This window comes from Numida meleagris, chromosome 18 (assembly GCF_002078875.1).
Source record: "Numida meleagris isolate 19003 breed g44 Domestic line chromosome 18, NumMel1.0, whole genome shotgun sequence".
Lineage (NCBI taxonomy): Eukaryota > Metazoa > Chordata > Aves > Galliformes > Numididae > Numida > Numida meleagris.
Window position 1 is genome coordinate 4,100,114 of NC_034426.1, and position 15,932 is coordinate 4,116,045.

Sequence of the window (15,932 nt, forward strand, 5' to 3'; positions counted from 1 at the left end):
TCTAATGCCCTTGGGTAAATCTGCCTTTTTAATGATTTATGTGTCAAAAGCGTGGACCAAATCACATGGAAAAAAAAAGTGGAATTAGTGTCACCCAAGTGCATCAGCGGTTTTTCGTGATGAATTTGGCCCTTATTTAGTTGCATTACTGATGATCAGGGCTGGGTTGGGTTTGGAAAGTAGCCACGTGTCAGGAGAAGGTTTATGGGCTTGGATGTTTTTCTGAATACTTGCACTGTATGTCGCCCTTATTGGTTGGTTTTATTTCGGGATCTTATATCTTTAGTGAGCATCTACACGACAGTAAGGAAAAGTTTCTGTTGCTGTTGATTTCATGACTACTCCCAGGCAGGCTGAATTCTTATTCGCTTTAGTGCATACCCTTTGTGAAGGACATACACTCTCTATATACTACATTAAAGACTAGCAAATACTCAGCGGGATAAAGACGTGCCTTTTTGGTATGTGTTTCTGTAAGGGTCGTCTTATGACCTAATGTGGAAATCTTCATTTGCCGATACAGCTGCGGGTGATCTCAGGGGATTCTGAATTTCCCTTTTGTTTGTCTTCCTTTCTGGGTATCATCCATCATTCCTAACCTCATGCTGCTTAGCAATGGTAACGCTCATGGGAGTTGAGGAAAGGATTATAGCAGCATAAAATGGGGAGCTAATTAGAGCTTGTTTCAAAATCAGAATCTAGCTTGAGATAATTGCATATTATCTGGTGATTTTTAAAACCCAAGATCTACTGTGTTTAGATCAACTGAAATATGCACAAAAGCTTTATTTTCAAAATAAAACAATTGTAGTAACAGGGAGATTACTTCTTATCATCTCTTGGGAAAGAAATCTGAAAAAAAATCAGAACGCAATCTATGTTTTCCTGTAGTTATGATACTAACAGACATACTGGGAATGATGACAGACCCAGGTACGCGTTACGTTTTTATGTCTGTACTACTTATTCCTGTAGCATCTCTCAGCTCAGAAGCTGCCAAGGGGGCAGGTGGTTCCTGTGCACCAGGTAGCGCTCCCTGTTTGCCTACTAACAGAAGGATGCTGTCACATTTACTGCTCTGAGAGAAATAAAGTGCAGAGAGAGCACATCTCAGGCTTGCAGCCCACGTAGAGGATGATTCTGAGATTACCGTCCCGACACGTACCGGGCTCGATGGTACATGAAGGCAATGGACCATGGGCTGTGGTGGTTTCCTTCCTTGTACTGGTTTTACTGGTTTGTTTTGCTGGTGCTCTAGGCTGTGATGGGGGTCAGCCTACGGAGCTGGGCACTCAGCACCTGGAGGTGCCACCAGCAGTTGACCCGGTGTCGCTGCTGGATTTTCCCCAGTCTGAGTTGTGCTTTGCTGGTGAATCAGAAGGACGAGGGAGATTCTTTTGCAGCCATTTGCGGGCATTCTGAGTGAACAGAACTGTGCATGGCATGAAATGGTTCTGGTATGGGGAGAGGAGAAGGATCACATGGCTCTTTAATAGCTGAGAATTCCTGGGGTGGATAGGTTCTGTTTGGGTCTGCGTTTGGTCAGGAAGTTACCTCCTTCTGTGCTGGGTGCCAGAGTTTGGAGCTGAGCCACAAAACCAGCCAGGCATTGTCTCCATGAGCCCCAAAACACACTGGTGCGTACTGGGGAGCTCTCCACATTCTTTGTGTGGGGCTCGAGGTTGCGGCGCTGCAGCAGTTGGCCCTGGATTTCAAACCAAGGGATATCAGTTGGCTCCTGGTACAGGCAGCTGTTGCAGTCTGTCTGTGGTCCGTGTGATCATATGCTGTGCCATTTCTCTGACATTTGGACCATGGAAACCTTCCTGGCAACCTTTCTGGTATCAGTAGAGCTGGGACTGGGCACCTCACTGGGACCTGGGAACGCAGCATGAAGTCAGAGCGTCAAGTGAGTTCTTAACGTAGCACTGGATGTCATCACCTGCTCACTCCTGCCTGCCGCCTGGGTCTGCCCTGCACACGCTGCCTTGCAGCCCTTTGCCCATCAGGGATGCTTGGTGGATAGTTGGGACTTGGGGAGGAAATCCTGTCCTGGTTGCGTTCCATTCTGCGCACTGAGCCACCCAGTGATTAAACTTGCAGGAGATGACTCCATCCTCATTGGGGTCATAGCTGCACTATTAGAAAAGTGCTAACAGAAAATACATAATCATGGAGCAAACACTATTTTCTAGGCAGATATTCCTTGCGGCTGAATTACGATGACAAAGCACCAACACACTTTTCATATTAATATGGCAAGAGGAGACTCCTGCTGTATTCTGAAGACAAATTTAATTCACTCTGAAGTGTGGCTTTGAGTTGGTAGTGTCCGCTTTCAAGAAGTTTCCCAGTCTGGTTGTAAATACGTATTTCCACTTCCCTTTGGTAGCAATCCAGGCATCCTTGCTCTCTGGTCAGGTATTTTTTAAGGAAACCATGGCTTCAGAATATTAGAACTGTGTTAGTTCCGATTTCCATCATTGCATTAATCAACAAGAGGAAGAGCAATGTTGTACGCAGGCAGGTAGTGATAGGACAAGAGGGAATGGCTTTAAACTAAAAGAGAGGAGATTTAGGTTAGATGTCAGGTGGAAATTCTTTGCTATGAAGATGGCCCTGGCACTGCTGCCCAGAGCTGTGGGTGCCCCATCCCTGGAGACAGCCAAGGCCGGGTTGGATGGGATCCTGGGCAACCTGAGCTGGTGGGGGGCAGCCAGTCCATGGCAGGAGGTTGGGGTTGGGTGTTCTGTGAGGACCCTTCCAGCCCAACCATTTTGTGCGTCTGTGATTCATTACTTATTACCTCCTTTCATTAATTACTGGTGCTTTCTGTTCCCTCCGTTGCTCATTCAGAGGGAAGCGGCCTCTATGGAAGGGGCCCGTGCCTGCTCTCCCTCTTCCTGGGTGCATGGGGATCCTCCTGCCAGCTGCCAACCGCAGTGGAGCCGGGTGGAAGGCACTGAGCCTCTACGTTACAAAGCCAAATACAAAAATAACTGGAGCAGCACTGAAAGGCGAGCAGGGCTGTCACAGCTTCGGGGGGGTCGGGAGCTGGGGCAGTGGCTGGGCTCCGTCCCCGTGGGCTGGCAGCTGCAGGAGAGGTCGGGAGGGCTCCGAGGAGATCGGGCGTTTTGCTGTTGGGAGGCTCCGGCAGCTGGCAGGAGGTCGCTGGTTGTTTATGGGAAGAGGAAATACAGGAGCTGCTGCCAGCAGGATGGAGCTGCTGGGATGGAGCTGCTGGGATGGAGCTGCTGGGATGGAGCTGCCCTCCCAGGTACCAGCCCCACCCACTGCCCGTTGAGTCACACCGTGCTCCTCTGGGGATGAAAATTGCCTTGCTTTCAACTCAAAGAACAGATAATGGGCTATTTTCCTCCCAAAATACTGAAAAAGAGGTGTGCTGGCAATGAATGTGCAGGTTGTTATTTCCATTTTATAATGGGGATGGAGCTACGAAGCAGCTGTCTTCTGCTCTGAAACAGGGAAATAAGCAGCCTGTTAGATTCGAACAACAAAATCCTCTTATGGTTATAAAGAGTTATGCATTACTTATATCAAATTGTTCCTAAGAAGAAAAAAAAAAAAAAGAAAATTACCAGAAAATTAATATCTTTTAAGCTGCTTTCTAGCCTGTCCTTTGCATTTTAGGGTGCAGTAGGAAGGGAGAAAAACTGACAACTTTGTCTCACCCAATTTGATGGGTATTGGAGGTCTTAACCTTTGCCAACAGCCACCCAAAGAAACAGTAAATGAAAGAATCCTGTGGTTAATAGAAATCTGATAGGAAACACAGCTTGCGCTGAGAACAAAATGGATTTGAAATCGAATTTAAATACGAGTGAAAATAGAACAATGTCTAATTAATAAGCTTAATGAAAGGAGAATCCAGTGACAATCAGAAACAAAAAATAAGCCCGATCTGTAAATATTCCACTTTTACACTTCTTGAAGATACTGCTAATAGCAACTGAAAGTATATTTTTCTTGGCTCTATGAATCGTGCCCTATAGTGTGGTTGAAAGGAGTGATTGTTCCCCAGAATAATCTTTCTGATTCCACTCACTGGCACAGCCCAAGCTTGACAAAACGTCCCCACTTGGTGTCAGCGCTCCAGATCCCTCCGATGGGGCTGTCCAAAGCCAACGAGCTGTTCTGGAGCATCATTTTGTTCCTCTCTCCAGCCTTCCCAGTTGGCCGTCCAGCCTCGCCGCAGAGCCCAGGCACCCTTAGTTCTGTCCCAGATGCTCCCTGCAGCTTCTCCCATGGCTTCTCCTGCAGCATCCACCCCGTGTGTGTTTGCTTGCCGAAGGGAGGTTGGGATGGGAGCCTTCCCCACCTAGCTCTCCCCATCTCGTTCTGCACAAACGAATGAGGTGTGGCATTAGCTGCCCTGTAACTACGGTGGTGTTTTGTATTTGTTTCTCTCTTTTTACCCCCCCTGGAACCAGGATCCTAAAAATAGTGCAAGTTTGAACTGGCAGATGTTTCATTTGTCCTTTACGAGAGGACCAAAATTAGCCTCTCATTTGGCACCTAAATTAAGCGGCTTAACTGCCTTTATACGAACTTTGCAATTACTGGCTATTGAAGTTGCAACATTTTGTTGCGTTTGATGGGGAAAGGCATTATGTAAGCAATACCAGTACCTAAAAAGCCACCAGACCTTGAAAGAGAGAGGACGGACAAGAACAAGCCCAACTGTTGTTTCAGGGTGGTTTGGGTTTTTTGGGTTTTTTTTTGCATTTTCTAATATGAGGCAGATGTGCTTCTTTCTAATGAAGGTTTCATTAAAAAAAAAAAAAAAAGGCAGAAGTAACTTGGAAATGCTCAGAGAGCTGCCTATTGTAAAGGTAGAAAAAAAATCTAATGAAAGGACAGCAATGGTTTCTCTAATTTTCAGAGAAAAATCTGCACAGAATGCCTGAAGCTGGGTTAGCAGTGGGACTCCCCAGGGGCAACAGAAAGATGTTATAATCAATTACCACATCATAACACTGATGTATGATAATTACTGAGTGTTCCTCCTGAGATAGTGCAGCATTTGGCTGGGATGCGGCTCTTTCATGGTCCACTGCCTGATTAATATGCAAATAATAGGCTGATTGCATGATGAATGCAGAAAATGAGTTCGCTGATAACGTGAGCACCGAAGCGGGAAAATGATAAATTACTTTTACTGACTGTCCTACATTAAGTACCCTTTCTCAACAATTTTATCACAAATTAAGTAAAGCAGTATGGAGAGATTATGAGGATGTGTAAAATAATGTACCTTAATCGCTTTTATAATATTGTTGCATACAGTGTAAATGTCATTTTGTTTCAGTACTTTTGCCAGCACTCCTCCTGAAGAGGAGTGCATTAGGTGCAGCAGTGGTCAGGGTCACTCTTCTTTTAAGAAGTGCTTGCTTTTAAGAGCACTGCTGTGGTTGGTTGGGCTGTTGGGGAGGGAACCCAGTCCTCAGCCTCAGATCCATCCCATAAGCATCTTGCCCGTAGCACGTTGCTTAGAGGAGGAAATTTGGATAGATGCAAATTGGGATGCACAGCTCGTGTTTGTGTTCTGCTTGTCTGGAGCAGACAACAGGTTACAATCTTAAGGAGGACACAGAAATACCTCCACGCTCAGGCTTACCGTAGAGGAGGACAACAGTCAGAAAGATGCTAATACCTCAGAGTTAGTGTCTAACCACAAGGTCATCGCCAGCAAAGACACCAGGGCCTCCAGAAGCTCTGCTTTCCAAAAGGTGTTGTCCACGTGTTTATGTTGCTGGTGCTAGAAGTGTAACTGTGTGGGGTTGTGGCATGGTGATTGATCACTTTCATGGCATATCTGTTCTGATATTCAGAAAATCCTGAATTAAGCTAGTGCACACAAGCTGGTTTAGTAACGAGGTGATTGAAGGCGTTTTCCAGCAGTTATTGCTAAATATTGACTTCTGACTAAGGTACAGAAACACGGGAAAATCTGCATATTAAATGAAGATTAGCACAGCAGAGGAATTCCTTCTAAAGCCGCCATGATTTTGCCATTAATCATCTAAATTAAAACCCGATTCCATTTTATAAAGGTTGTTTTTAATTGTTAAGGGTGATATTTTAAAAAAAAAAAAAAAAAAGGAACAAAAAAACCCACTATTCAGCAGTTTTCAGTGCAAAAACTGTACCTCGAGAACCTCTGCGTGAGCTGGCAGGCATTTGAGGAAGTTCTCCCTGCATGCTTGCTGTAATGTTTGCCTCTTCCACGGACATCCCTTAGGCTGGAAAGGGCTCTGGGGCTGCTGGACTGACCTGAGTGCTGGCCTGATGATGTTTCTGGCCAGATTGCTGTGGAAGCCCCATCCCTGGAGGTGCCCAGGTCAGGCTGGACAGGGCCCTGGGTGGGGGACAACCAGCCCACAGCGCGGGTTGGAACTAGACGATCTTTGAGGTCCCTTCCAACCCAAGCCATTCTGTGATTCTGTGCCTCTTTAATGAACTCAAGCTGCATCCTTCTGCACGGGATCCTTGATATCCACGTGTCCCAGCTGCCCTGCATAGCAGTCTATACTGGCACGTGCATTGTGCAGCCCACACCTTTCAGCTTATGAGGCATCGTGCATCAGCAGGACACAGAGCACCTCTCTAATGGGGTGTGGGTGCGAGACAGCGCCTCGAGACGGGCTGGGAGGCAGCTGGGACTGTGCCTTTATTAAGAGGAGAATCCATCACCTGACTGCACGGAGAACTTCTACGTGTCCGGCTGTCAGCCTTTCTTCATGAGTCAGTTGCCAGCCCCGTGCTGAACTTCAGATTGCTCTAATTCCTTCTGCTTTCTGAAATGGTTAACATCTTTTTTTTTTAGTATAGGCGTAGAGCTAACATGTAATCATAGAACACGCAGCATAAAGTTGCTGCTACGCCCTGCAATCCTTCCACAATGCTCAGAAGCAGAACTTTCAGGTACTTTTAGCATTGAACCCTGCTCATTCAACTCGTTCTGTGTGCTTGTCTGTAACATCTGTTCCTGTGCAGAATGGGGACATTTGTTGTTTTTGTTCCCCCGGTGATCTCGGAGTTACCCGCGCTGGTTCCTTCCCTCGTGGTGCAGACACGCAGACCTCTGCGTGCCTCCCCTAAGGGCTTTTCCTTTGATCCCTTCCCCCAGCCACATGAAACTTCCCCGAGCCAGGACCCAGAATAACATTTTCCCCAAAGTTAAAACATTTGTGAAACAAACAAACAAAATCACCAGGGTCGCCGTGGAAATCTATAACCATAACTGTGGCAAGCACGTGCTGCAGTCATGGCTGCATGTGCCTGCATGCATGGCATCCTTCTGTGTGCACGCAGGAGGGAGCTTTTCATGCTCCCTACATATAGCTGGGGGAGCTTATAACTCTAGGGAGGATCGTATTTTCATAAGCCACACTAATTTGCACATTGCAGATAGGCAAGATTCACTCACTTAAATTAGATCCACCAAAAATGCTACCTGTGAGAAAGGGTTCAGCGTTCAGGGATATTCTTGTTGAATTAGTCAGAAGAGGGATGCATTGCAGCGTTGCTCTGCAAATGCTGATCTGATTTATTAGAGACCAAACCCACGCTCTGTTAACGGGAGGAGCTGTTGGGTGCTTGAAGAGAACCTGGGGTTAGATTGGGTGGGAGGTCGGGAACGAAAGCTCTGCCTGGGATTTCCAGATGCTGGCGAACAGAGCAATGAGTTTTGGGTCTGCAGACTGGGCAGCCCAGTGACTGGAAACAGGGGAAACAGGATGTAACCCTGTCCCAGTGTGAGATTCTGGGATCTCCAGCAACGCGCCAGGGCTCTTGTTGTCCATTAACTCATCTGTGCGAGTAGGTGAACGTGGGCCCTCAAGTATCCAATGCTCTTTCAAGAGGTTGCCAAGAAATTTCCTATCCACGTTTGTCTGCTTTCATCTTCTGTAGGACTTTGCCATAGAGGAAGGGAGCAGAGCACGGGATGCTCACTGCCCTGCATGGCGCATCGCCACTGCTGCTGTTCCTGGGGAACAACTTGGGGCTGGATGGCACAGACCTGGAGCCCGGGCTCCGGACACCGTGAGAAGCGGTGCATCGAACCGAGCGCCGGCTAAATCGTGTTTGGGTTCCTGTCGGAATGTCACGGAGTACCCTGTCATTTTGTTTTAGCAACTTGTCCTTCCAAATGCGCAGTTCGCCTTATGGCATGCCAGCAGTAAAAATGTCACTTACAATAATTACTTTTTGGTGAAAATGCTTGCTGACTTCCTACCTTCAAGCTGTTTTTTACACAGTGGGGAGATAATAAGAAATGACTTTATCCTGACTGCTCAAATGAACACTAAATGGAATTTAGGTTATTATTACTGCAGATAGAGGACTCTGTATTGAAATTTAAATAGTGGATCAGATAAACTACAGAGATTTGTCTCTGAAAATTACAGTGGATCTGCTTTTCCAATCCACTTCTCCCCGAAACTTAAGGCAGCTGTTGTCTGCCTGCTGTCTTTAGATATAGTATTTTTCATAATCCTTTTAGAGGCCCCTGAATACCTTCTGCATTTCGCATGATCTTCCCCAACTTCTCCGTGCTCTGTACCTTGTTTCCCCTGAGTCGTTCTGAAGCCTATGAGCTGAGCTCACGTGGGCAACACAGCAGTTCCTGGGCAGACAAAGGACAGGGTGCTGTGTATGGACACGTGTGCTATGGGTCCAGGCTGTCCTGCTGCTTCTGCGCAGAGGCTGTGGTGGAGAAGCTGCATTCTGCACGTGGAGGAGTTGCTGTGCATCACCAGAATGGGCCTTGGTGGGATAGTCATAGTCCAGAGCATTTACAGGCAGTGTTCAGGCAGTTCAGGAGCCGATACTGGAGATCTGACCCCAGCATGAGAATGGTAAATCTTGTCGTTGGAGAAGAACAGGAGAATCTGATGTTAAATTTAGGATAAACATCATAACCAATGAACTGAGACTCTGTCTCAGGCTGTCTCACATTTTCCAGATCGCCATCATGGTGGAAACTGATTAAGGTATAGAGAGGATGGATGGAACCAAAGCATGGTTTGGCTTCATCCATTGCCATGAGGGATGCAAGACCATCATCAAACAGATTTTCTGCATTCATATAACGAAGACAAAGCCAGTTTGTTCCAGTTCTCAGCCAGTTCTGTAAGGAGCTCAGGCAGACCCTGTTCTTACACACTAAGTTGTTTGCAGCGTTCGTTTCCTGATAGGGATGAAGTAGATGGAGGGATGGGCAAGCTGTAATATGGTGCTGGGTTTTGTTGCAGTAGGATGGTCATTCAAGAAGCAATTTTATGTTTGAAAAATAGTATTTAGAAAGAAGACAAAATTGGAAGGCTTTTGTATCATGTTGACCTTGTTTCCGTTCATTTATATATCTTCATTTTAGATTGTATGTCCCTCTCTAGGGCTGTAGTAGGCAAACACAAAAGTGAAGGATTTCCTGACATGAGAATAAGGGCTGTGTGTTTTACCAGGAGTGCTGTCTGCCCAGCTAATGCGCTCTGGTTCCCCCAAACTGAATCAGATGTGTTTCTCTTCAGGAAGACATAATCGCCTTCAGAGACTTGCAGGCTCCCCATCAGTGTGTGCCCAGAGCTCACTGTGCTTTCCTGCTTTCTTTAACTGTGAAATACCTGGTGTCAGTGTCCAGTGGTCGTTCTGTTTTAGCTATGAGTGGAGGCCAGTCGCTCTTGCCAAGTGTTTCTGATGTTGGATGTCAGCTCCCAGTACTTGATTTGCATCTGATTGTTGTTTATTTGCACGTACAAACGTGCTTCTAAAAATGAGTTGATAATGCCTGACTTCCCTGTACCCAAAAATGAATTCTGAATGAGTAATGTAAGGAGGACATGGCTTTGGCCTTCCGTGACTTGGTTGTATCTGCAGTTTTAGAAGATTTCCATCCCTTAAACGCACTTACGGTGCCTTGGAATCTTCAGTGACACTTGTCAATATCCACCTGAAGATGTGCAGGAGTTACACCAAGCTCTTCATCCTTTAAAGTGCCCTTGTTGAACTGTGTCTTACCGCCATCCTTGGGCCCTGACGGACGCCATCATTCCTCCAAGCTGGCGTGGAGAGAGCTTGTTGCAGACCTTTCTCTAGAGCTCTATAAGTGCAGGGCATGGCTCGCATAGGAACTGGATCATCCTTAGATTAGGACTGTTTTTCAGTGAAGTCTGGAGTTAGGGAAGCAGAACAGGTTTTAAGGAAATGCTCTCTCGCTCTTATTTCGGTCGGAGATGTTTGGCTTTGAAATCTCAGTCTGTATTTTTCGTATGTCTGAATTTGTTTCGTCGTCCTGTGAGGAACTTGGGAGAAATGAATACAGACAAACTATTTCATAAAACATCTGAAATGACTGCAGATTGACAGTTCAATTTGTAATAGTGAACACATCCAATTTTCCCTTTGTTCTGTCGGCAGTCACATGTACTTTAAATGTCTATTTAATTTTTTAATAGGTTAACGGGAAATGTTTGCATTATTCGATTATCGAATTGACTTTTCCAAATAATGGGCCTTTTCCTCCGATATTTGTATCGCATTTAAAATGTTTTTCCATAATGGAAAAGTGCCAGAAGTGAATGGGGAACATATTTGGAGTTATTTGTGGTTTATGCACATAATGTCTCATTGGAACCACTCTACACTTGCCTTTCCTTGGGAGGAAAAAAAACAGTTTGTCATCTGTACTGCCTTCCAAAATTAGATCCACATAATCCTACCTTTTTGAGTAAATAAGCAGCAGATTGGTCTTAAAAATGAAATTCAAGTAAGCTCTTGATATGTGATATAAAAAATAAATAAGCTAATATGTGAGCGGCATCGAGCATCGCAGTGATAGATGATGGCAGAGATTACCTCTGTTGTTTACATAATTAGGCTGGGCAGGGAAGGAGCGGGAGGAGGAGGCATTACCAAATGCTTTGTTGACTCCTCTATGGGTGTTGGGTTTTTTTTTTATTTCAGATTTTTTCTGCACTCCGTGCGTGCGTGTGCTTTGCGGTGCACGGATGAGGAATTGTATAGGAAATTTGCAGCTGCTCTAGTTATTCAGTAAGATTTGTGTAAGCTGGCACAGGGGACAAAATTAGAGGGAAGTTGAGCGAGTGCCGCGCTGTTTATTAGCTAGGCAGCCATAATTTTGACCTTGCTGTGGGTTAAAGGACGCAGACCTGAGAAGAAATCTGTTTATCATGTAGGGAATTCATGCCATCCCTGACAGTGTACAGTGAACAAGATGGATGATCTGCCAAATTGGTCCCTCGCATGGGTGAATCAGGGCAAATTTACAGTACAATTCCTTTGCTGCTCTCGATACAAAAATAACATTTGCTGGGTTTTATATTCAGTTGTATGATGACCTAGGGTGAACAGAGAGAAGAAATAAGATTTGCAAGATCCCTCTTGCCTTAAAGATTTATATGCACCTCGCTTTCCTTTTATGCCTGCCTATTTTGCATCTCTCACAAAGCGCTAAGCGAAAGCTCCAGGTGCTGGGTTTGAGAGACAACTTTATGCAAGTGTGGCAGGGAACTTCTCTTAAATTGCAGCATCCTGGAAGCTTCTGTTGCCTTGAACAACGCGATTATGCTGTGAACCCTGCGCCGAGTGAACCCTACTTGAACCTGCGCAGTGTTTCCTGTAATGCTCAGGATAAGCTTCCCATGCTGCCTGAGCTCCACGAAACATAGAGCCCAGATAGACTGTGAGGATTTGGTGGTGTTGTGGACAGCAAAAAATGGTGAAATTTGCTGTTAACCATCAGCTTATGGTGCTGGCTGCCATTGTGGTGGTGCAGCGCTCGGGGGAGCACAGTCCTGTTGTGAAGAATAGGATTTGGGGTGGACTTGGCCTCATCTCTGCACGATGAAGAGCGTTGTATTAGAAATAAACGTGAACTTGCATAGGGAAAACAACATTTTGTACAGAAACTATTGTTGTTGGCAAATTAACAGATTCAGAAAGCTTTCTTTCGAAGTGTCAAAATAACAGATTTGGTTGTCTCCTGATCCACTAGCTATCTTTATGTTGGATTCTCAAACACATTAATTAATACGACGTAATTGCAAACTGTATTTTAATTGTGTTAAGTTATTCCTGGGCAAAGAGAGGTGCAAAAATGTGATGTGAGTGATAAGAAACAATATGAAATCTATAACACTCTCAAGATACAAAGCTGCATCAGTTGTAGAAAATCCCCCACGAACACTTCCACGTAGTGGTGATTTTCTTACAGGTCATAGGAGGAGGTTTATACCTCTGTAGTCGTGTATTAAAGAGCGTTCTTAGACAGAAATGTTGCGAAGGCAAAGCGATAAAAATTCCTGACCAAGGAGATTCCTTGCAACCCTGCAAAGTATTGCACTTCATTTATTCCTGATTTTTAGGTGTGTATTCTTGTCTTTTTATGAAAGATTACTGAAGATAAAATAAGAAAATAATTCTGTTTTCGAAAGGAGGCTTTTCAGTAACCAAGTTGTAAGAAGTAGTGTTTTGCAAACGTAGGCATTTCTTTAAGTAGGTAGAATATAAACGGGAAGGGAAGTTAAATATCCTGCAATCAAAACATTACAATTATGCTAAAGTGGGGACTTCTTTCTTTGTTTTAATTACAGAAAGCACTCCAAAGACTTCTGCCAGTTGCAGTCCTGCTCCTGAATCTCCCATGAGTTCCAGCGAATCGGTAAAAAGCCTGACAGAATTGGTACAGCAGCCCTGTCCTTCTATAGAGACCAGTAAGGATGGCAAATCCCAGGAGCCCAGCGAGCCGCCTGCTTCTGAATCCCAGTCCACGACGCCTTTGCCGCTGTCAGGCCACTCAGCACTCAGCATCCAAGAGCTGGTCGCTATGTCCCCGGAGCTGGATACGTATGGCATTACAAAAAGGGTCAAAGAAGTGCTAACGGACAACAATCTTGGTAAATCGCTTTATTCCCATTTCTTGGCTGAAGTAAAGTATTGGTTTTGTTGTTCTGAAGCTATATTTCAGTAGATGTTGACAAGACCATTCAATTTTGACTCTGGCCTTGGCTTTCATCCTTTAAAGATTTTTTTTAGCCAGTAAAAAAATCCTTCTGGATTGTCACATCTGCTTAACAATATGTTATCTTACCCTCGCTGTCCTTAAGCTCTGATTCTGGCTCAGCAGCCAGGTACCAGTCCCACCTCCCTCAATGCAGGCCGGCAGGCTGTCGAGAGGGCCAAAACCCCAAGGCCAGTGAGGTCTCCCCTTGAGAAGTGCAGATTTCCCAGTGCTTGTAGGTTCAGGACCCCAGCAGGGCAGGCAGAAGAGGAGCAGGGCTGGGCAATGTGATTGCAAAGGGGGGTGCATCACATGGAAGTAGCGTGCCTTAGAGCTAGGAGGGCAAATTCAGACTCAGTGGAGGTTTATGTGAAGCCTTAGGTAATCACGTGGGGTCATTCAGTTATTTTGCTCTGAGACGTGCAAAGCAAAGGCTGCTTTTGCTGCAGATGAGGTTTTGGGTATCAAATTAAGTGTAATATTGATATGACTGACAATATTTGGAATAGTCAAAGGGAATAACGCACCTGAGCATGTGAAATCTACACTTAATACTGCCACTATCCCTGTAAATCCCAAGTTCTTTATACCTGTTTAACGCTTGCTTCCCTCACACGGCACTGGGAAACTTGTAGGAGTCCTTTGAAATTGCTAGCTGGAAGGCAGGCAGGTTGCACCAGTGTTACCTGCACGTGCATTTGGTGCTTAGCATGTATCCATCCCACCTGCATGGAGAGATTCGGAAGAGATGTCTGAGATGGTGGAGAGGAATCGCTCTCCGGAGATGCCAGTTTCCCACTATTCACAAGAACTAGAACCTAAAAGATAAACCTAGGTTTTGATTACTGATATTTACGTCAGAAGGATTACATCCGTATCATCTGAGCATGATGACTGTCTCATTAAAAACTCCTTTATTTTAGTACATAAGGAAGCCTTTTTTCAGCTAGACACAGACTACAAGGTGTTGTTCTTTTCGATTTTTACTGGGGTGGGGGAGGTTGCAAGTTCTCCTTAAATATAATTGGGGAAGGAAAAAAAATAGGCCCTTATCCTGGGCATACCCTGCATGAGAGTATGTTCCACTGAACCCAGCAGCATTACTGCTCTTGCACATTGGCGTAGGCCAATTGTGGTGGCTTGTTCAGTGGAGGTATGTACAGATAAAGCCGCAGGTAAGAGTTTGCAGGCTCAAGCCCCTACTTTTTGAGCAAAATACTGTTGAGTGCTGTGCCTGCTCTGGTGTTCCAGGGAGGTTTGAAAAAGTATTTTTGTTTACATTTGCTTTGATGCCATTTTTACTTAGTCTTTTTTATTTCCCATGATTTTTGTTTTCCTACAGTGTGGCTGACAAGCCTAAAAAGCAGCAGAAGAGCCAGGAAATGTGCCCCAAACTCTGCATTAGGTGTGGAACCAGTTTCAATGTCTCCTTTTGCGCCCTCAGTGTGCTGCTGCACCACGTTGACTTGGTGCACAGCTTTCTGTGTCTCAGGCCGCAGGGCCTTGTCGTCCTGTCTTAGGCAGCTGCTGGCGGCCCAGTTCCGACACCACTGGCCACTAAAGACCACATTTGTGTGAAGCCATTCAGGGCGGCTCAGCAAACCAGACTTGGGTTTGGTGGGTCTCCCATCCCGTGATTTTTAAGCTTTCATGCAGCAGTCACCAGTTTAGCAGATGACGATACAGCATTGACACTGGGATGTTGCTAGTACTCCCAGCCCCAAATATCATATTATCAGGGATTTCGTGTTGGGCAGCATACAGCTTAGATACCGAGGGAAGCAAAGGCAGTGAGCTGTTGGAAGATTGCAGTATTGGGGTTCGTAGAATGATAGAATCATTAAGGTTGGAAAAGAACTGTAAGATCACCAAGTCCAACCATCAGCCCATCACCACCATGAGAGGTCCAAGACTAGGCCTGTAACTATCACAACTGGCAGGAGGTTGTGTCTGTGAGGAATTACAGGAGCGGGAAAGATAGGAGGCAAAAAGACAGGGAGATTTAACAGGAATTTTAGGAAGCCTGTGCTTAAAAATACTAAAGTTATTAATAGCACTGATGAAGATGGAGTGTGATACACCTGCTGCCCCCTGAGAATGGTTTCTGACACAGTCTCTATTAGCTCAGGAGTCTTTCAGGTGTTTTATCCTGTTCTCCTGTATCCTAGGATACAATAAGTGACACAAACATATTTAGCTTCTTCCTTTACACCTAGAGAATGCAATGCTGTCTCCTCCCTTGGATTTTTAATTTCTAGACTGTAATTTGAAGGTCATTTCCTTCAGCAGCATTGCTCGTACCTTCCCTGGGATGCTTGTTCCTGCCCCTTCTGTATTCCAGTATTCCTTACTGGTGGCTGCACAGCAAACCACAGCAGCTGCCTGGGTCACAGGTGGCTGTTACACTCCTGGGGGGCTGCTCTGACCCACGGCAGGTCCTGCTGACAGCACAGCTCTGCCTTGGTTGCAGTGCCTGTGCTGATGCCTAAGCGTGGCCTTAGGGAGCGTGGGAATGCCAGAGGGAAGTTATTTGCAGAGGCAGATGGAAAGGTGCTTAAAGTAGCTGTTTTGGCTCAAAAGTAGCTGTTTTAAAGGTAAATTGATGAGTTCTTCCTGATTTTTCTTTTCTAACGTAAAGGGAGAGAGCACGTTACCTCTGAAATGCAGATCTAAAATAAGCCCTGAAGTACAGCTTTTTTCTGATTTTCCTGATATTGAGTTGAAAGTTGAAAAACACTTAGGAAATTAAGTTCTGATCTTAGGTTTCTGTTCAGTCTGTAAGATCCATTTTGAGGGTTAGCCTTAGAGGCATGAGCATGCCCTTCTGAGCCCTATCCTTGCTTCCCTCTACACTTTTCATGATCCCAGCTGCTGCCTTCCAAAGCTTTGC

General features: G+C 45.4%; 1 protein-coding gene across 7 annotated transcripts in view; it reads left to right on the forward strand.

Annotated features, from left to right (window-relative positions):
- Positions 1-15,932, forward strand: part of CUX1 (cut like homeobox 1) — a 176,772-nt gene that overhangs the window by 140,076 nt on the left and 20,764 nt on the right. For all 7 annotated transcript variants that reach the window (XM_021415472.1, XM_021415477.1, XM_021415473.1 and 4 more), the window contains one exon: positions 12,636-12,938. In XM_021415472.1, coding sequence (XP_021271147.1) covers positions 12,636-12,938 — 303 coding nt within the window. The remainder of the gene's footprint in view (positions 1-12,635; positions 12,939-15,932) is intronic.